Below are 21,127 nucleotides of genomic sequence, written 5' to 3' on the forward strand. Positions count from 1 at the left end.
TTAGCTCAATAAGGTGTGGCAATCAGGGAATTACTTTCACAGCCTGTTCTGGGTCCCCAACCCACCTACTTCTAAATGCAAGACCTAATTAGTCAGCTCTCACCAACACCAGACTTTGGCTAGGTGAGAAAGAACCTTGAGAAAACTCCTAAACTTCCAGTCCCCCTTAAGTCTGTGGTCTCTGAACAATAGCTGTGAATTGAGCTGAGGCGCAATCTGGTACTAGAGTAAGAAGTCCAATCTGACTGAGGAAGGGAGCGCTCTAGTTGGGATTCATAGCTCGTGACTGGCACCAATTTAGACATCAGGCACTCTTAGCCTTACTCGTGCCAGGATGTGGAAGGCCCAGTGCTGCCCCTGCTCCTGAGAAAGAGCCAAGGGGAAAAATGCGCAAGCTGTGGGGTGGGGGAAGGGGCAGCAGCTAGACTAAAAGGACAAACCAAGGCACTGACAGTTGTTCTACACCCAATTCCTTAACGTCAGTACTTAAGAGAGATACCCATTTCTGGGTTACAAAGTTGCACCATTTGGGAGGATGGAAAAGGGTACTTTTCTGGAACCTCCTGGACAGAACCCAGGAAACTCTGCTGAAAAACCCATCTAAAAAATAATTTCAGTAGCGGCCACAAGGGTGTTAGCACATAGGAAGCCATAGGGGACTGATAACTGTTACTGAACTGAACTGAACCATCCTTCTTCAGCAACACCATCAAAGTCCTCTGTGGATGCTGGGTTAGGGACTCTCTTAGGAAGTACCTCAAGTGCTGTTAAGACAAAGTACCTGACTATTAGGCCTCACTCAGTCACCTCTAATTTTTTCATTAAAAAAAAAATTGAGGGCTTCCCTGGTGGCGCAGTGGTTGAGAGTCCGCCTGCCGATGCAGGGGACATGGGTTCGTGCCCCGGTCCGGGAAGATCCCACATGCCGCGGAGCGGCTAGGCCCGTGAGCCATGGCCGCTAAGCCTGCGCGTCCGGAGCCTTGCTCCGCAACGGGAGAGGCCACAACAGTGAGAGGCCCGCGTACCAAAAAAAAAAAAAAAAAAAAAAAAAAATTGAGGTATAATTTACATACAGTGGAATGCACAGTGAACGTATAATTTGATTAGTTTTAACAAAAGTATACCCAGAGTAACCAACACCCCAATCAAGATATAGAATATTTCCACCACCAGAGAAAGTTTCCCTCACACTCTCTACTAGTCAATCTCACTCCTATAGGTTGCCTCAAATTTTATAAATGAAAAAGAGTTCTTCGGCATTCAGTATACATCATTATGAAACTGGCTGTTTTACAATTACAAAGAAACATCCATTTGCATGTGATTTCTTGAATCCCAGTATATGGATGAATTCTCCTGGCAAAGCCCTTTAGTCTTCACACTTTCACAAAGAATCCATCTTGAATTAATGCAGCACAAACATAAAAGTGAAGTACAAAAGTCATACAAAATTAGGAAAAAATGAAGAAATAATAAAGCTATTGCAACAGTAAATAAGAGTAAGGAAAATGGCAAATAAGGTGGCAAAGAACTAGAATCAGTATTTTGAAGATGTTTTCACAAAGGTGACTAAATCTAACATCTTATTCTAGTTCTGTTGAGCCTATCTTAGAAATGTCTTTCAAATTTTCATCTTTTCCTTTTCATCCCTTATAACCAGACTATACAGGGACAGCTGTCAAAATAGCCTTCAACTTTTTAGTGTAATGAAAATGTTCTGTAATTTTTAGATAGTGGTGGTAGTTGTAGAACATTGTGAATATACTAAAGGCCACTTATTTGTACACTTAAAATGGTTACAGTGGTGAATTTTATCTCAATTAAAAAAAAATACTTCTGACCCATCCCTAATCTATCTAAAATGCACAATTACTTCCCTGCTCACCAATCTCCCTTTGCCCCTCACTGCCTAAGACCTGACTCCTTGGCTTGATGTCATTCACGATTTAGCCCTCAATCCCCTCCAGCCTCACCTTGGATCATAACTCCTATTATTCAGTCACATGAAATCTCAACATGTCAAGCTCTTCCATATCCTTAAGCCTGGAAACACATTCCCTTGGTTTGGAATGCCTCTTTCCTGCCCTTGTCAGTCTGAGGAACTTCAACTCCTCAAGACCCAGCTCAAATGGCAACTCTTCTGTGAAGCCCTCCTTGATTCCCAAAACAGAATTACTCCCTCTTACACGTTCCTTGAATCATTCTTTAAAAAAATTGTCATGTACGTTTGGTTTCATTTATCCATTCAACATTTATTGAATACCTATTATAAATCAATTACTGTGTTAGGACTGGAGAGAAAAATATAGACAGGGAGCTTTTAAGGAGCCCAGTCTGTTGGGGAAGAAAGACATTTAAAACAATCAAAGAACAACAAGTTCAGTGTTACCACAGTGATATAAACACAGCCTGGGGTAACATAGGAAAGGAGTAAAATTCTTGGGTGTATGGGACCGTCCATCACTAACTTTAAGTGATTAGTTCTCTTAACAATAAAAGTTCTTCCAAATGAAAAATACCTGGAAGTACTGTTAATTATGCACTTGGACTCTAGGGATGAAAGAAGCTAATAAAAAGTTAATTTTCCTAGGGGTAGTCTCACTGGCATAAGAAAAATAAATGTAAGTTCCTTTCCCTATATAGGTTGGTCTAAGTTTTTCCAATGTGTCCAAGATTTGTTCTCTAAAAATGGACCTACTAGCACCTGCTAAATACCCACTCTTTCCTCAGCAGGGCACCAGTCCGTGTGGGGCACTGAGGAGTCGTCAAAGGAGTATTTATATGAGCACTGACATAGAATGCACAATCAGACCTCTGTCTGATGGAGTTGCAGCCTCTTGAGAATCTGGCGTAGCAGCCAAGGGGGAAGGGGAGAGGGGGGAGGATGTGAAGGAACAGGAGAGAGAAAAATCCTAATCAGGACTCAGTTCCATTCAAGCTCTCAAAATGCCCTTTCTGCTGAGAATGCCACAGACATTTCTCAGAACTATATTTTACTTTTCTTTAACAGTTTTCTGGTTTCAAGAATAGTGGTCTCCTCATGGAATTACAAATGTAGGAAAATACAATAAAGACTGAAATGAAGGCAAATCCAAATAACCAAGAGGAAGAAAATTTATATCCATCACCTATAAATCCAACATGTTCAAAATCAGCTCCCTTCCCAATTTTTGGACATAGTACTTTTCTTTTGCTCATCTTCAGGCTCAAAAGCTTGAGGTCATCTTAGAGTCCTCCCTCTCCTCCAAGCCCTATAACTAATTAGCCCTCAAATTCCAGACTCTTCCTTCAACATCTTTTATTCCATTCATTTATACCACCTACTTATGCTAGTCTCCAGGAGACTATGGTGGTAGAAACAGGCAGGTAGGATGTGGAGATGTGTACAGAAGTAGCTACTAAACAGTCTCCGAATAAGTACGAGTGGTTGAGAAATAAGTACCACAAAGATTCTGAACTGTGAGATGATGTCTGGCTGGAGTAATCAGGAGACACTTGGGGGCAGGCAGTGAGCACTCAAGCTGGGCTTTAATCCCAGGCCTAACTTTAATTAGATGGAGCCAGTGGAGGGATCCGGGAAGCAAAGCACTCAGCGGAACAGCAAATCAACGTGGCTGCCTGGAACTAAAAATCCAAGAGGGGAGTGGTAGCCATTGAATGCCTGGCTGAGTAGCCTTTAACTCTTAGGCTGCCAGGTCATTTCGCTTCCATCATTTGCACCTTTACATCTGACACCTACTCTCATCAGGAGCCCAGGTGCAAAACAAAGTTGGTGGTAGCTGCCTTTGTGATCACAGGACGTTCCTTCTGCAGTTACAATTTGTAGGAGAGGCTGCTGCTATGAGTGGCTGAATAGAAAGCTGGTCCCTTCAGCACTAACAAAGCTTGACTTAGGCTGGAGGATTAGAAAGCACATCTTATTCTGGGGATGCTTCAAAACTCTGTCAGCCTTCAACAACCCTAACTAAGGCTGTGATCTGAGAATACCGATTTAATCCTTCTCAAATTCACCTTCACTATATGACTCCCTTGCTCAAGGATCTACATTGATCCCAATTACCTACAATAGGTCATTTAAATCCCTCTGTTTAGAATCCAAGGTTAGGCATCATCCAACCCCACCAAACCTTTTCAGCCTTATCTGTTATTACCCCTCCGTTAGCTATCTGTTATTACCAGCCTCCTTTCCTAATCAGGAGAGCTAAATTACAACAGGGCTAGTGTTACAGTCTTAGCTGAGCTAAATTTAAACTAGACAACAGTTTAGGCCACTGTTTTTTCAGGCACAAAAAATATAAATTCTACAAAAATATTTATAAGAACTTGGCGGTCTTTATTCATGCTGACTTCTCAAGTGTGTTCTGAATTTGAAGAACCCTAAATTACTGTGTTCATAATGTATAAATGTGAAAAAATAGTTACAAATAACACTTTTTATAGTAATGTTCTTTATCTTGATAGTGGGTAGGTGTAAGCATTTTTCAAAATCAGTCAATGTATGCTTAAGATTTGTACACTTCATTGAATACAAATTTTACATCAAAATAAACTATAAACAAACCCTAGTTAATGATATGCATACCAAAGCAGTTAGAGTACTGCTATCTGCAATTTAAATGACAAATAGATACATGATAAAGCAAATTATATTAAAATGTTAATGGTAGAATCTAGGTGGTGGGTGTATGTGTGTTTTTCTTATGAAAATATTACTTAGACTTTGCTGTATGTTTGAAAATTTTCATAACATTGGGAAAAATGACATTGATAATACACTGTAGTTGTTAATCATAAGCACTGACGACACTCTATACTGCACAAAGCTGTACGAAGTTAACTCAGTGGAAAGGCTACATCAGGCATTTATTTGCTCCTTGATGCTTCCATGTCACCCTGCACATACCTCTTACAGTCCTTTTCTTGGTGTACTATCCATCTGCATGGCAGTCTCTCCCACTACATTATAAGTCCCTGGCAAGCACAGATCTAGCGTAATTTGTATTTATATCCCTATTACTTTGCATCGTGTTTCAAGAACAATGTGTTCAATAATGGTGGAAGGATTGAATTAAACTGAAATATTGCTAAGGATCAAAGTATTATACTTCTGGCAGATTCACATTATTCATTTCTCACATATTCTAATAGTGAATATGTTCAACTTTCAAGAGAAATGTATCCTTTACTTCTCCCCAAACACGCAAAATTTCCAAAAATAGAGACAAAAATCATCTGTACTGACAAGATTATTTTGTATTCTATTACTTAAAGACAAGGTCTGAAGGCCTCCTAACATTCAATAACTTTTTAGATTTTTTTTCTAAAAGAGTGAAGTCTCAGAATTCCAAGGAAATTTGTAATTTGTTTTATTCAAATCTTAGATATGCTGTCAGAACTAAGAGATCCCTAAACTGATCAAAAGCAGGAAAGTGGAGTTCTGGGGAAAAGATAAAAACAAACTCCACGTTAAAAAGTCACAAAGCAAATTAATCAAGAACTTTACCAAGAAACGGAGGGAAAGCCTTAAGGAAGATACGCAGAACTTCTCAAACTCCCCCTAGACTGGTTTCTCTCCTCCTCTCTCCAACTACAGCCAGTCAGATATCCGGCCGCCCGGCCACTCCCAGCATGCCACGCGACTGGAGCTGATGCCGCTGAAGATGCTTCTTGTCACGTCAACTTCCTAGAAACAACGTGCTTTTACGGCGAGAGCCCGTGATTCTGAACTGCAGGACCTGGGTCCGAGTCCCAGCTCCCCCACCGGCCTGATCTGAGAGTCTCTTGTCCTCGCTGGGCCTGTTTCCTTATCTGTGAAATGGTAATTAATCTCCTAACCCCGGCCGGCGCACAGGATGGCTATAAACCGAGACAAGGGGCGTAAGGGCGCTCTAAGGAAGACTGCAAGCGACTCGCAATTTGTTATGGCTCTTAAGCACGCGGTGCTCACAACCAGCCCCGGACCAATCTCTCAAAGTCACCGCTGTCCCTCACTCCCTTCCCGCCCGGCGCCTGTGCTGAGGCCGCTCCCTCCTGGAGGCCCCCAAGCGGAAGGCGTGCGGCGCCGTCGGCCGTACCTGCAGCCACTTGGTCAGCGGGGCCCTCCTGCTGACCCATGACGAAGTCTTGCACGAGGCCCCACAGAGCGCCCATAGGCGCCACCGCCTCCAGAGCGGCGGCCATGACGCGAACTGGAAACCGTGGGAGGGGAAGTGGGAGGTGGCACGGGACGGGCCTCTGCGCGCACGCGCCTCCTGAGCCAATTGCCTGGCGAAAGATGAGGGGGCGGGGCGCTCTCTGGATTACGTGCCTGCCGGCTCCAGGCCCGGCACTTCCAGGGAGGGATGGGTCGGTCCCTTCCCAAGGGGCGGGGCCTGGAGTCGGGGCGGTGGCTCAGGGAGGGAGGGAGGGCGGCTGATGGGCACGCAGCCGGGGGCCTTTGAGGGCGAATAATTCCCAACCCAGCTCCCTGGGAGACGGGCGGTGGGGCGGGCACCTGGCTGGGTGGGGCCGAGGGGCGGTACGCACCCTGGGGGAAACCAATGAGAAAACAAGGCCGGCCCAAGGGGGCGGTGTCGTCGGTCACATGCGCACCTGGGGGGGGCGGTGCCGCCGGTGCGGGCACCGAGAGCCGATGGCAGGGAGCGGGGCCGGGCTGGGGCGGGGTTAGTCAGGTGAGTGACAGGCTCCGGGGGGCCGGCCCCAGCTGGGAGCCCCGAGCGAACCGGGAGTAGCTGCGGCGGTGCCCGCCCCCTCTCTCCGCCCCTCCAGCGGAGCTGGTCTCCGGCCGGGCACCGTCGCGGGCCCCCCTGGCCCGGCCACCTGGGACTGTGCTGGGTAGTCGGCCACCTCCCTCTCTCCCCTCGCCCGCAAAGTTTGTGGCGAAGCCGGTGCAGGGGTAGAGCACGCCCCCGGGGGAGATCGGGGAGCGCCGGATGCCGGGCGGCAGGAGCCGTTGACCCGGGACGCCGCCGTCCGGGGCAGGAGCGCGGAGCAGCCGACCACCCCGCCGCCTCCGGTGCATGGGGCCCGGCTGAGGAGCCAGCATGGGCAACTGCGTGGGGAGACAGCGCCGGGAGAGGCCGACCGCCCCAGGACACCCCCGCAAGCGAGCAGGTAACGACAGGGAAGGGAGCAGGGTCGTCGGCGCCCCGCCAGTTGTCCTCCTTCTTGCCCGAGACTTGGGCTTCCCGAGCGACCTCCCACGGCTCCTGGCGCCTGGGTTTCCCCGATGGCTGCTTCGGAGCCAGACGGGGTCCCCCTGCCCAGCCCCGCGGGCCGGGGGAGCCGAGTTGGGGCAACCGCGAGCCCAACTCGCTCCAACTGGGAAGCTCCGGGTGGGGGTGGGGGCGGGGGCAGGAAATGTTTGCAGACCGCAGCTGGGCCGGCGGCGGGGAGGAGAGCCCCGGGCGGGGGCGCCGCTGGCCCGTCAGCGGTGCCGGGGTCGGACTCCCGCCCGTCGGGGCACGGCGCAGGCGGCCAGGCGTCCCCAGAACTCGGAGCGAGCAAAACGAGCACAGTCAGTCGCTCCTTCCAAAGAATGTGTCATTATCGGGCTGTAGATCGTGTCTGCCGGAATCCGACTTGCAAAAGCAGCGCAGGACTCTGGGAAAGAAATCTTTATTTTTCCCGCAGGGCTTTTTAGAGCCTCCGGGTCGTCTGAGAGTCTAGGAAAGGTGGGGTGCGGGGTGGGAATCGTACTCGGGTTGTTGGGATCCTTCCCAGCCTTGGGAATGGGATCTGCTCCCTGGTGATCCGCGAGGGCCGGCAGCTCCTTCTCACTTTCTGGGTACACTCCTCCTATCCTGGCGCTTCGCCTGGGTAAGAGGTCTGGCGGTCGTTTCCCCGGGTCTTGTACTCACTTCACTTCCTTCTCTGAGGGTGTTGCGAGGGCCTTCTGAGAATGATAAAATCTCAGACTTTAGAGCTGAAAGAGACCTTCGAAACTCGTCTAGAGTCCAGCTAGACCTACCTCCTCTTGTCTATGAAAAGCCCAGATCCAGAGAGGTTGAGCAGCTTGTCCCCAGCCACACAGCTAGTCAGTAGTACAGCTGGGGCTAGAAATGGAGTCTCCTGTTCCACTCAATTGCCACCTATCCCTTTATGTAAGAGGAGCCACAGGCAGAGTTGTTAATGAAGTAGAAACTCTAGTTGGAGTTTCCTGTCTCCTTTGACACCGAAGGTCTGTGTTGCTTCAGTTCCGGAAACTGGGACGGAAGATGAGGGGAAACGTGGGGGAAGCAGGGAAGGATGTCTGTGTGGTGGACAGGATGACTTGTGCAAGAAGCAACATGTGTTTATAGGGAGGACGACGTAACATTTAGCATTGAAGTCCTCTTGTCTGAGGGCAACCCTGGCCATTCTTCTGACTGAGGAAAGTTGATTCTCAAATCCAAAGGCTTTCTTCCTTTCATTCATTCACTTATTCAACAAATACTTATTATTTATGTGCTCAGCCCACATAGTTGATTTGTAGCATTTTTTATTGTTGACAACCCTCTCCCATTTGAAACTCCAACACCTCCCCCAACTTTTCCCTCCTTGGCATTGTTTTTTTCTCTGATCACTCCCGCCCGCCATCACCTCCTAGTGTGGGATGCCCATGGTTCAGTCTGACATTCTGTTTGTTTCTCTCATCATGCTCCCTCCCAGAGGACTCTTACTCAGCCCCCCAACTCATCCACTGGGAAGGCCTCTACGCTGTATCTTCAACTATTGCCTCTCCAACCCCAGACTCATATATCTAAATGCCCACTGGACACAGATGTAGTTAACCTCAGGTTCAACAGTTCTAAAACCAGCTCTGCATCTCTCCCCCTCAACTAGCTTCCCTTTACTCTTCCATTCTTCCAGCTGCCTAAATTTATACTTTGAAGAATTCTCTCTGCTGTCTTTGTCTCCATGTCCTGGAGTAGTCATTCTCTGGGCCCTGCTGGTTCTTCCTTCAGCATGTCTTACAAACCTGCCCCTTGTCACCTCAAGGCCAACTCATCTCCCAGAATGAGGTTAGTTCCCCACCAAAGGCAAGTACATCTTCAGTTATTCATCCAGTGCCTGCACACGGTGGTGTCCCAGAAGGCATTTGTTAAATTAACCTGTTCTGAACCCTGTAAGTTCTATGTTCAGAAATCTTTCTGCCCCTCCCACTCCTACAGGAACTTTAACTTTCAAGGCTGTTCAAGTCTGGTCCAGTCCTACCTTTTAAGGCGTGATTTCTTTCTCTTCTTTGGCATTAATGTCACCTGTGTTTGCTCATGCCCTTTCCCGCTTCTTATCAAGAGCCTTTCTTCTCTTCAAGGTCCACCTCAAATCCCTTATCTTTCTGGAAGCACCTTGCCTGACAAGTCCCCCCGACCCCCCAGCAAACATGATTGCTCTTTCTGAGAACTCCTGCAGTCCCATTATACCACTTACTTAACAATTGTCTACTCCATATTATTAGTCATTTCTTTGATGTTACAGTCATATCAGCAACTGCATTGCAAGCCTTGAAGACCTTGTGTGTGTGTCTGTCTCTCTGTCTCACTCACTCATATAGTCATACACACACACAGACACACACACACACACTAGGCACTTAGCACAATGACTTGTACAGAGGAAGCACTCAATATTTGTTGATTTTAAAAGGTTTACACGAGGGCTTCACTGGTGGCGCAGTGGTTGAGAGTCCGCCTGCCGATGCAGGGGACACGGGTTCGTGCCCCGGTCCGGGAAGATCCCACATGCCGCGGAGCGGCTGGGCCCGTGAGCCGTGGCCACTGAGCCTGTGCGTCCGGAGCCTGTGCTCCGCAACGGGAGAGGCCACAGCAGTGAGAGGCCTGTGTACCACAAAACAAAAAAAACAAAACAAACAAACAAAAAAAGGTTTACACGGGAATTCCCTGGCAGTCCAGTGATTAGGACTTGGCTCTTTCACTGCCGTGGCCTGGGTTCAGTCCCTGGTCAGGGAACTAAGATTCCACAAGCCATGTGGCGCAGCCAAAAAAAAAAAAATTTAAAAATAAATAAAATAAATAAATAAAATTTTCACCTAAATGTTTTACTGAGGTATATATCTGCATTTTTAAAAAATCTGCTAGTGTATCTTTATTTCACTTCTGTGGGTCCTACTATGAATAGCTTTATTCATACAGTCCAAAGCCAAGGGGAACTCTGGAAGATGACAAGTTTGGTATAAGGGACGGACTCTTTCTTTTTTTTTTCTTTTTAAGTAATTTATTTATTTATTTTTGGCTGCGTTGGGTCTTCGTGGCTGCACGTGGGCTTTCTCTGGTTGCAGCGAGTGGGGGCTACTCTTCATTGCAGCGCACAGGCTTCTCATTGCGGTGGCTTCTCTTGTTGCGGAGCACAGGCTCTAGGCACACGGGCTTCAGTAGTTGCAGCACGCAGGCTCAGTAGTTGTGTCTCACGGACTCTAGAGTGCAGGCTTAGTAGTTGTGGCGCTCGGGCTTAGTTGCTCCACGGCATGTGGGTTCTTCCTGGACCAGGGCTCGAACCCATGTCCCCTGTATTGGAAGGCGGATTCTTAACCACTGTGCCACCAGGGAAGCCCGGGATGGACTCTTTCTTAACTTCACAGTGTGCACATGGCATTCCTGTGATATCTGCAATTTACCCTTTGTCAAGGACATAGTTTCATGTTGTAAGACTAATGCCTAAAACTCCCCCTGCCTCCCACCATAACTCTTATCTTTCCTTCGCCACTGCCCATAGTGGGAAGAAACCCTCAACTGAGAGCTAAAACCTGACTTCTAGGTCTAGGCCTGCAGCTGGGCAACCCTGGGCAAGTAATTAACCCTCTCTGGGTCACACTTGCAATATCTCAGAAAGGGAGGGGGCTATACCAGATCATTAGAGCTGTTTTTATCATCTTCACAAAGGCAGCTGTTCTACACTGGAAAGTTAATGAGCTGAAATCTTACGCATTCTTATGTCACTCTTTGGCCTTAGTTTTGTCTTCCTAGTCACTTGATGGGTGAAGCAGAGACACAAGGCCTACTGGTCAGGGAGTCTTCCAAGAGCTAGAAGGATTAGGCGGTACTCTCATCTCATCAAGATTTGTGGTTGTCACTTTTTTTTGTAACCTATTACTCTTAATACATTCTCAGTAGGTCTGAGTTCTCCCCTTCAGGTGCTGGGTGGTCTTTGCATGCTCCAGAGAATACGTGGGGAATTACTCCTTTGGGGGGCTCCCACCAACCCATGCATATACCCTAGATAGATCCGATATCTCTGCCCATGAAGTGGGTGAGGCAGCTCCTCCCCTGCCCATCCCCGGGGAGAAACAGAGGTGGTAGAACAGGCAGGTGTCTTGCCCAGTTCCACCCTTTGAGAATGTGGCAGGGCTGAAACCCAGCTATTTGTGATGTGCCAAGCATATCCATTTACGTTCTGGAATCTCAAGCTCGGGGTGGACAGACCCAGGGCCCTGTTTTGGGCTGGCTGGGCTTGGCTCTGTGGTTGCAAGAGAGCCTGCTTCTCATTGTGTGGGCTGCTGTGGCTATTCTTGAGGGAGTAATTGGGCAACTTCTCCATTTGCTCAGTAAATATTTACTGAGTGCCAGGCACGTTGCTGGCTGTGAACAGACAGGGTCCTTAGCCACATGGAGCTTATAGTTTTGGGGGGGCGCAGACAGTAAACATACAAAGTGTGTGTGATCATGCATAGAAATCCTGTATGATAATACATACAATTTTGTATTATTATATATGCTGGTGACTCCCACATGTATAATTTCATCCCAGTTTCTCCAACTCCAGCCTTGTATATTTTGCTGCCTGCTCAACACACCTAATGTCTAAAAGGCTTCTCAGTTTAACATTTCCAAAACAGAATGACGGCCCACCCCACCCCCTGTCCTCCCAAAGTCAGCTAATGGTGATTTTATCCTTCCAGTTGCTCAGACCCCCAAAACTCTAATATCATCCCTGACTCCTCCCTTTCAATCCCACCTCCGCTTAATCAATAGATCCTGTTGTCTTTGCCTTAAATGTATCCAGAACCTGACTCTCACTATCTTCACCACTTTCACCCTGGTTTAAGCTACCATCGGCCTTTTAACTGACCTTCCTGCTTCCTCCCTTGTCTCCCGACAGACTATTTTCATCACAGCAGCCAGAGAGATGCTGTAAACTGTAAGTCAGACTTTGTTACTCCTTTGCTCCCCATCTCATTCAGAGTCCTTGTGTTGGCCTACAAGACACGATAGGATTTTCAACACCTTGCCTTTCCTCAGCCATCTCTTGTTCTTCATCCCCTGTTCCACCCCCTGAAATCTGAATGGGTCCTCTCTCTCCTCCTCCAAGGCTCCTCCCTTCTTGTCAGTCAAGGCCTCCCAGGCCGTCCTTTTTAAAACTGATCACCTTCCTTCCACTCCCTGCTCTCAGCATTATCTACCACCTTTTCCCTATTTTATTTTTCTCCCTGGCACTCACCACCACGTGACATTGGCTATCTCCCCTACTACGTGTGACCTGAGATTTTTATTTGTTCGTTCCATGGCACCTAGAGCAGCGCCTGGCATGTAGTAGGTGCATAATAAATATTTGTGGATGAAGCTAGTGTGTAGAACAGAGTGGGTAAAGTCTGTAGAAGAGCAGGAATGAGCAGCCCTGATTGCTGTCTCATCTTAGGTGGGTGGATGTATCCTAATGGATGGATTTAACTGCAACCTCAAAGTGGTGTTCTGTTCCTGGGACTGGCTTCTGTCTCGCCCCAGGCCTGGGTAAGGTCTCAAATACCTGGGATGTAATTTCCCATGGTTTGGGAGCCTCTTGCTAGGAGATGCTGGGGCTGAAGCAGGAGGACAGAGTGAAGCCCCTTACTAGGGTCCCAACCAAGCAGTTAGCACTTTCTTGTTATTTTACGTGTGCAACTATGTAAGAGTGGACCCTTCTCCCAGGCACACATGGTATTTGTGGTCATTAACTCAAGAGGTGGGTGTGGGGTGGTCTGATAGAGTGTGAGGCAGGAAGGTGAGTGATGTGGACTCCAGGCCTCTCTACCCATCGAATTGACTTGCTGGGGAATTTTTAGAATCATAGAATTTTAGAGCTGAAAAGGAACTTAAAGATTTCTTTAACCTCTTTTTCTTTTCCAGCTATTAAAAAGAGAATAAAGGTATGTCTACTCCCTGCCAAGTTCACAGAAATATGGTGCAACCTATAAAAAAACTGCGTAAGCTCCTTTAAGTTTTGAGTATGCTAAGGTCAAGAAATTGTGGTCAAGGTTGAGCGTATTCAAAAGGGAGGGGGTGTGGTCTCTTTGCCACTTTCTTGAATGGTGATCTTGGGCAAGTCATTTGTTTTCTCAGTTAATCATCTCTTAAAAAAAAAAAAAGATGATATTTCCAGTTTACTTCAGAGAGATGTTGTGGGGATAAAATAAACTAACATTGTTTTTAAAATTACTTTCATGGCTTAATGGTCTGCTCAAATATGAGGTCCCAATCCAGAGTGTCATCTGCCATTGATGGGAAATAAGGCCTTTGTTCTCTGCTCCTTCCTAGTTGTGTGTGCAACTTTGGACAGGCCTCTTGATCTCTTTGAGCCTCAGTTTCCCCATTTGTACAATGGGATGACTGCTGCCCTGCTCACCTCCCAGAGAGATTGTAAGAATCAAGTGCGATCCTGGATGAAAAGAGACTTTGTGAACTTATGAAGTTCCCATTATTCAAAGGTAGAGGATTTTTACACACAAAAACCATAGCCAGTGATTTTCCCCAGATCATTGAAGCTTACTCTTTTTTAAAGAGCAAAACTATAAAAGAAATGTTTAAAAACTATTTTTGGATGGGAATCTTTCTGAAACGGATGATATGCTTCCCAGCAAAGTACACTGAGCATTAATAACCTCCTCTTTGCAACTTGGGGGTGTTGAGTTTGGACCTGTATGTACAAAGCCCTGCTTGGTGGAGATGGGGACCACAAAAGCCTCTTTCTCTCAAAAGCCTTTATGTCTGAAAGAAGGTGGGGGTGAACTTGTGGCAGGTGGAAGGGAAATTGCTGAGGAAGAGCCCATTACACAGTGGCCTGCCTCGAGGTCCCAAGCAGTATTGGTGTGGGTAGGCTCTTGAACCCTGTTAGGGCTCTGAATGAGAATAGCAGGTCCTGCCTGATCAGTTACTGTACTCACGACAGTGTGAGGCCCCCAGGCTTTTCAGAAGGTAGGGCATTGGGTCCCAAACTAAATGGTTCCCAGCTGCTGTGCTTTTGGGGTTCACGTTTCCACCTATAATTGTGGCTCTGTCTTCTCCCTGGTAGTCAGTGTCACTTTTTTTTTCCGCATTTAAAAACTTGTGGTTAAATATACACAAGATAAAATAGACCATTTTAACAGCTTTTAAGTGTACAGTTGTGTAGCATTAAGTATATTCACATTGTTGTGCAGCCATCACCACCATCCATCTTCACAACTTTTTCATCTTCCCAGCTAAAAATCTGTACCTACTAAACACAGACTCCCCATCCTCCCCTTCCCCAGCCCCTGGCAACCACCATTCTACTTTCTGTCTCTATGAGTTTGACTACTCTGGGTACCACATAGAAGTGGAATCAGGCAATATTAGTCCTTTTGTGTCAGGTTTATTTCACTTAGCATAATATCTTCAAGGTTCATCCATGTTGTACATGTGTCACTTGCCTTGCTTTTTAGGGGTGAATTCTATTGTATGTCTGTACCACATTTTGCTTATCCATTCGTCTGTTGATGGACACTTGGGTTGCTTCCACCTTTTGGTTATTGTGACTAATGCTCCTGTGAAGATGGGTGTACAAATATCTGTTCGAGTCCCTGCTTTCAGTTCTTTTGTGTACATGTCTAGAAGTGGGATTGCTGGATGATATGTTAATTCTGTGTTTAATTTTTTGAGGAACTGCCATACTGTTCTCCTCAGCGGCTGCACCATTTTACATTCCCACCAACAATGAACAAGGGTTCCAATTTCTCCACATCCTAACCAATATTTGCTATTTTCTGTCTTTTTGATAATAGCCATCCCAATGGGTGTGCAGTGGCATCTCATCATAGTGGTCACTTCTTGAGATCCTGACTACCAGGCTCAAATAGCAGCCCCTCCAGTTTCCTGGGGGAACATATGGCTGAGATTGTTAGACTCGTACCTAGAGAGAGAGTAGATGGGCTCAAAGTGAAGCCCGAGGGGTCCTCCAGAGAAGGAAGTACAGGAGTTTGGGCAGGTAGATTCTGTGACATCTTTTCTGGTCAGTCAGAATCTGGCTTGCTTCTGGGTTTCTAATAATGTGGTCGATGGCTGGGATGGATGGACAGTGGCTTCCAGTTAAGCAAAGCAGTTCTTTGTTGTTACAATTCATGTGGCTCCCAAAGAACGTTAATGCTGTCTTACTCATATCGAGCGCTCCCTTTTGCACAAGAGATGCAGGACTATGGTTCAGGTGGGAGCACTTGGGATGGGTAAAAGGCAGGGAGTATTATAATGACATGGCATCCTGGTGAGCTTGTCCGCTGCTCCAGGCCATGTGCTTCTCTCTAAGCTGTTGGGGACAAGATCTCCCTGCTTTCTGAGCCCACAGGGAAGGGGGACCAAGCTTAGTGTGCCCTCACACCTCTGACCAGCCCCAGGCCCTCAACTTGTGTCCCTTATTGCCCTCAGGAAGGGGAACCTGTCAGGAAAAGGGCTGGCGCAGGGTATGGGGTGGGGGGAGTAGGAGGATGGGAATGGCTCCTCATTGGTACCTGTCTCCTCTGGGAGGCTGGCACCAGAGCCCAAACCTAGGCAGCCAGCCAGTTACCAGGCAGCCTGGATCTTAGAGGCGATCCTGTGGACTTGGAATTTTGTTGTTTTTAAGGGCTTGTAGAGATGCAATTAGCAACAGCTCACCTTTGCTGGGTGTGTACCATGTGCCAGGAGCCTCCTGTGCAGTATCTTGATTAATCTTCACATCCATCCTACGGGTGGATACTATTATCACCTTTTCACAGAGGAAGGAATTGAGCCTTAGAAAGGTAATGTCTCCTCTCTAAGGCCATGCAGCTTGTAAACAGCAGGGCCTGATCTCAGAGCCTGAGCTTTTGGCCCCTGTATAGTTTACCTTCCCAGGAATGGGAGGAAGAGAGCACAGGGTTTGTTTGTTTTGTTTAAACAAGAGTTTATTATTGAGTACCTTCAGGCACCCTGCTCACCTTGTTCAGTCAATCATCTCTTTTTTTTTTTTTTTTTTTTTTTTGTGGTATGCGGGCCTCCCTCTGCTGTGGCCTCTCCCATTGCGGAGCACAGGCTCCGGACGCGCAGGCCCAGCGGCCATGGCTCACGGGCCCAATCATCTCTTTTGATTCTCCTCATTTTGCCTTATGGGAACATTCCTACCCAATTTACATAGGGGAAAGTAAATTGATTTCTGGCGGTCACAGGCTGAGCAGAGGCAGAGCTGGCACTCACTTTAATACTTTGACTCGAATTTCAGTGCTCTGATCTCATTCCATTGTGCTGCCTCCCCCCATCCCCATCAGAAGAATTGGGAGGTGGCTGTGAAGGCTGCAAAGCTGCAAGGACTGGAGTCACTCCACTCTCTTCCCATTGCTGTCTCCTCCTCCTCTCATTTCCTTGCCCCCAGACTATATCTCGGGGTCCTATGAGTCCATCATTATGCATCTAGTACTTGGTACTTTGGCACATAGTAGATGCTCAGTAAATGTGCATTGCATGTTTGAGGGCTGAGTGTGGTAGAAGCAGTAGCATCTCAGCCAGATTGTTCCTGAAGAGGAACACCAGCAGAATGCAAACAGCGTTGTTTCCTCCCTCTTCTCCCAGAAGGAACCTCCACTTCCCAATGCCCAGATGCCAGGGACTTGAAGAAAAGAGTGCCTTGGCTCTGCAGACTTTGAATTATCCGCAAATTCCCAAGGGAAAAGAGGCAACAGAGTCACATTAGCAAAGTGCTTGCAGGATCAGGTGTCATTCTTTGTAATTAATAAGACTAATGATCCCTTGCTATGATCATTTTGCCGTTTTCAAAGTGCTTTCTCAAATATTATGTATCATTTGATCCCCACAACCATCCTGTTAGGTGATCAGGGCAGGAATCATTTTTCCTGTTTTACCGATGAGGATACTGAGACTTAGGATGTTAAGAGCTGCCCAAGGTTGTTGACAAGTAAGTTAGGCAGAAGCCATGGGAGGCAGTGGCTCCTCTGCTTTCTCATTGTGGTGAGAAAGCCTCAGGTCAGAGCCTCAGTTTCTGCATCTGTGAAATAGGGACAAGAGTAGACCACTTCAGGTATTCGGGGATTAAATGTGATGATTTGTGTGAAGTGATCAGTGCAGTGCTCACACACGGGAGATGCTTAGCAAATGATGGCAGTGGGCCATTAATGACAATAACCTAGGCTAAGTTCATTGTTTCTTTGGGGACTTGTATTCTACTGACTCTTGTTGAGCTCAGAGTATTGGGAAGAGCAGAGTGTAGCCTCCCTTACCTTGACCTGGGAAGTCCGACTCTGGCCACCCTCTGGCCCTTCCCCTGCACTCAGAGTGTATAGCAAGGGCTGACCCTGAATTTCTTTTGATTTGCAAAATCTGAGGTCTTTCAAAGAGGACGTTTATAAGGTAGAGTTTTTCTTTCGGTAACAGGTAATTATGACAATTATGACAAATATTTTATTCACTTAGTATCCATTTGCATTTTTAAATCCTAGCTCCTCCAGCTCATTAGCTGTGTAATCTGGGCAAGCTGTTTTGGATTGGGGGGCCTCACCTTCCTCACCTGTAAAATGGAGATAACAGTATATACTCATAGGGTTGTCTTGAGGATGAAATGAGTTAAAGCGCATAAATCCTTAGACTGGTGCCTGGGGCATATTAAAATATTTATTCAGTAAATAGTAGTTATTTTTTTTCATTATTATCAGCATGCTTGGCACTGTATTTAAGCCAGCTGTCCCCAGCCTTCTTCTTCGCCCCAAGTTGAGATTTATGGCCAGTGAAGTTCATATACAAGACCTAGCTTCTGCTCTGTACCCTTGCTATTTACCATTCTTGTAACTCCACTCATTCAGGAAAGCAAATGGGAAGCAAGTTGCACGAGAGTGATATTATTGCAGAGATGGCCTTGAATCTAGCTTCATTTTTTTTTTTTAACATCTTTATTGGAGTATAACTGTTTTACAATAGTGTGTTAGTTTCTCCTTTACAACAAAGTGAATCAGTGATACATATACATATGTTCCCATATCTCTTCCCTCTTGCGTCTCCCTCTCTCCCTCCCACCCTCCCTATCCCACCCCTCTCGGTGGTCACAAAGCACAGAGGTGATCTCCCTGTGCTATGCGGCAGCTTCCCACTAGCTATCTAATTTACATTTGGTAGTGCATATATGTCCCTGCCACTCTCTCACTTCGTCACAGCTTACCCTTCCCCCTCCCCATGTCCTCAAGTCCATGCTCTAGTAGGTCTGTGTTTTATTCCCGTCCTACCACTAATCTCTTCATGACATTTTTTTTTCTTAGATTCCATATATATGTGTTAGCATACAGTATTTGTTTTTCTCCTTCTGACTTACTTCACTCTGTATGACAGACTCCAGGTCTATCCACCTCATTACAAATAACTCAGTTTCATTTCTTTTTATGGCTGAGTAATATTCCATTGTATATATGTGCCACATCTTCTTTATCCATTCATCTGTTGATGGACACTTAGGTTGCTTCCATGTCCTGCCTATTGTAAATAGAGCTGCAATGAACATTTTGGTACATGACTCTTTTTGAATTATGGTTTTCTCAGGGTATATGCCCAGTAGTGGGATTGCAGGGTCGTATGGTAGTTCTATTTGTAGTTTTTTAAGGAACCTCCATACTGTTCTCCATAGTGGCTGTATCACTTTACATTCCCACTCTAGCTTCATTTTTAAAAAATGTGAATCATTCACAAAAACTTGAGAACTTCAACTCTTGTTAGTTACAGATCTCTTGCAACGTCCCGCATATTCTTGCTGATTCCAGCAACAACTAGTAGCTACTTTTCTGGGCTCTCTTGGAACAGATGCAAACACTTCTTGCCTGGTAGTTCAGGTCTCCGGAGTGCTCTCAGTGTGCTCATCCTCAGCTTGGCAGAACATGTCTGGGTCTGCTGGGGCTTCCTTCCTGGAGCCTGGCACCTCCTCCATGAACTTCCAAGAAATCAGTGATAAACATCCACAGCAGGGATGTTTTTCTTTTTCCACACTTGATACACAACTCCCTGCAACTGGATTCAAAAACGGTTGTTTTATAGTTATTATATACTGCTGTTTATTGAGTACCGACTGTGTGGCAGGCCCTGCAGTAGGTACTTCATACACATCTCCTCTAATCCTCCTGTTAATTCACTGCGAGTGATGTTGTCCTCATATTAGTGGAGAGGCTCCGTGATACTAAATATTGCGCCCAGGGTCACATGGTGAGAAATGGAAGATTTCAGATCCCAGATTACTGTTTTCAATTTTCAGCCCTGCATTCCTTCCATGAAACACCTGCCTCACTGTCAGTTTCAACTGAGGGCTCACCGGGCCCTAAACAGGTATAGCTGGTTTACTGACGTCATTGCCACCCATGACTATCAAATAGTCTGCTTCTGCCAGTTCTTGCACTGTGTATCCCGAGTATGTTAGAAAGTGCACTTTGCGACAGCCTTCATGGGTTTGTCCCCCGTTCCACCTCTCCCCACCTACCCCTACTGCAGTGTCTGCTAAACAGACCACACTGTCCTCTGTAACATGGGATATCACACATGGCATTGATTTTTTTCATTTATGCAATGCGCTCTGTTCCCCCAAAATAGACTGTCACGTGGCCAGAGCATTTCCTTTCACGAACCCTCACAGCAGCTCCAGGAATCATCACCCCTGAATCAGTCCCGTTTACGTGGTGATTACCACGTGCATTAGGCACCCTACTACATGTTTGACATCAGTCTTCAGTGTTCACGTCAGCCCCAGGAGGTAGGCATAATTACCTCCACTTTACAGATGAGGAAGCTGAGGCTCAGGGAGGTTAAGACCCTTGTCCACGAAAGTGGGGGAACTGCTGTTTGAATCCTAGTAGTTGTACCCCAGGGGCCTGTATCTTAACCGCTATGGTAAACTGTCCCTAAACATTCACCGTAAATGCCTTGTCCTGGCCATGGTGTTAGCACAGGGCAAAGCGTGACGAGTCAGTTCCTTTCCTCAAGGAGCTCACGGTGTGGTGGGCTGAATAATACTGAGCTTCTGTGATCTGTTTTTATTTATTCCAAATCCATTTCCATGTGGGCACACCCAGGTGTGCAGATTCATGACACACAGCTCCAAGGTTGCAGGGTGAGCTGAGGGGACAGTCCCTGGCGAGCTGGCAGTGCTCTGTACGGCTGTGTTTATGCCCCAGGTTTACTTCTCCGTTTGCTATTTGCCCTTCTTCCCTCTGGGCTCTCACATCAGGTTCATAGAACCCAGAGCTCATCCGGGTCTGGCCCAGTGTGATATTCCTGTTTGTGGCCCAGTGCAGGGCTGGCTGGCGAGGACAAGGGAGGCCTTATTTGACTGGAAACTTGCTGCTATTATGGCTTTTTATAAGGCCCCAAATTATTTTTTGAAACATGCTGTATGCGCCGTTATTTGGTCCCTCTCCCTGAAGAGCAGAGTAGGCTAGTCTTTGGAGTCCATAGGCAGAAGGAAAGCTACATTGGACCCTTTAATCTGTAGCTGATCCCTCCTATCTGAAGCTGAGCCTAGCTCTGCCCTGCTTTGACATATGTCCCACGGAAGATCCAGGGCCTGGATGTCTGGTCCATTCTTGGCCATTAAGCACGTTTTCCTGCAGCCCCGGACAGAGATGCTCAGTCTGCTACTGTTGACAGCACCACTCCTTGGGCATTCATCTATGCCAGGGGCCTAGGCCCAGGGGAAATATCCAAGGAGAGACTTCAGCCTATGGGCCCTGTTCTGCATGTGTCTGACTCACCACCCGACGCTGGTTTGGATATGGATTGATGAGGACCCCTTTTGTGTGTTTTTTTTTTTTTTGCGGTATGCGGGCCTCTCACTGTTGTGGCCGCTCCCGTTGCGGAGCACAGGCTCCGGACGCGCAGGCTCAGCGGCCACGGCTCACGGGCCCAGCCGCTCCACGGCATATGGGATC

At 47.0% G+C, this 21,127-nt stretch overlaps 1 protein-coding gene across 3 annotated transcripts in view; it reads left to right on the forward strand.

The window, feature by feature from the left end:
• The first annotated feature begins 6,326 nt into the window (after nucleotides 1-6,326).
• Nucleotides 6,327-21,127, forward strand: part of UBTD1 (ubiquitin domain containing 1) — a 53,367-nt gene continuing 38,566 nt past the window's right edge. Inside the window, exons 1-3 of one of the 3 annotated variants that reach the window (XM_055082585.1) lie at nucleotides 6,908-7,113; nucleotides 12,097-12,135; nucleotides 13,101-13,120. In XM_055082585.1, the coding sequence (XP_054938560.1) occupies nucleotides 7,044-7,113; nucleotides 12,097-12,135; nucleotides 13,101-13,120 (129 nt within the window). In that variant the 5' untranslated portion in view covers nucleotides 6,908-7,043. Of the gene's footprint in view, nucleotides 6,346-6,703; nucleotides 7,114-12,096; nucleotides 12,136-13,100; nucleotides 13,121-21,127 lie in introns of those variants that run through there. The other 2 variants (XM_028484481.2, XM_024121550.2) reach the window with 2 other exon arrangements.

Source organism: Physeter macrocephalus, unplaced genomic scaffold, assembly GCF_002837175.3.
Source record: "Physeter macrocephalus isolate SW-GA unplaced genomic scaffold, ASM283717v5 random_179, whole genome shotgun sequence".
NCBI lineage: Eukaryota > Metazoa > Chordata > Mammalia > Artiodactyla > Physeteridae > Physeter > Physeter macrocephalus.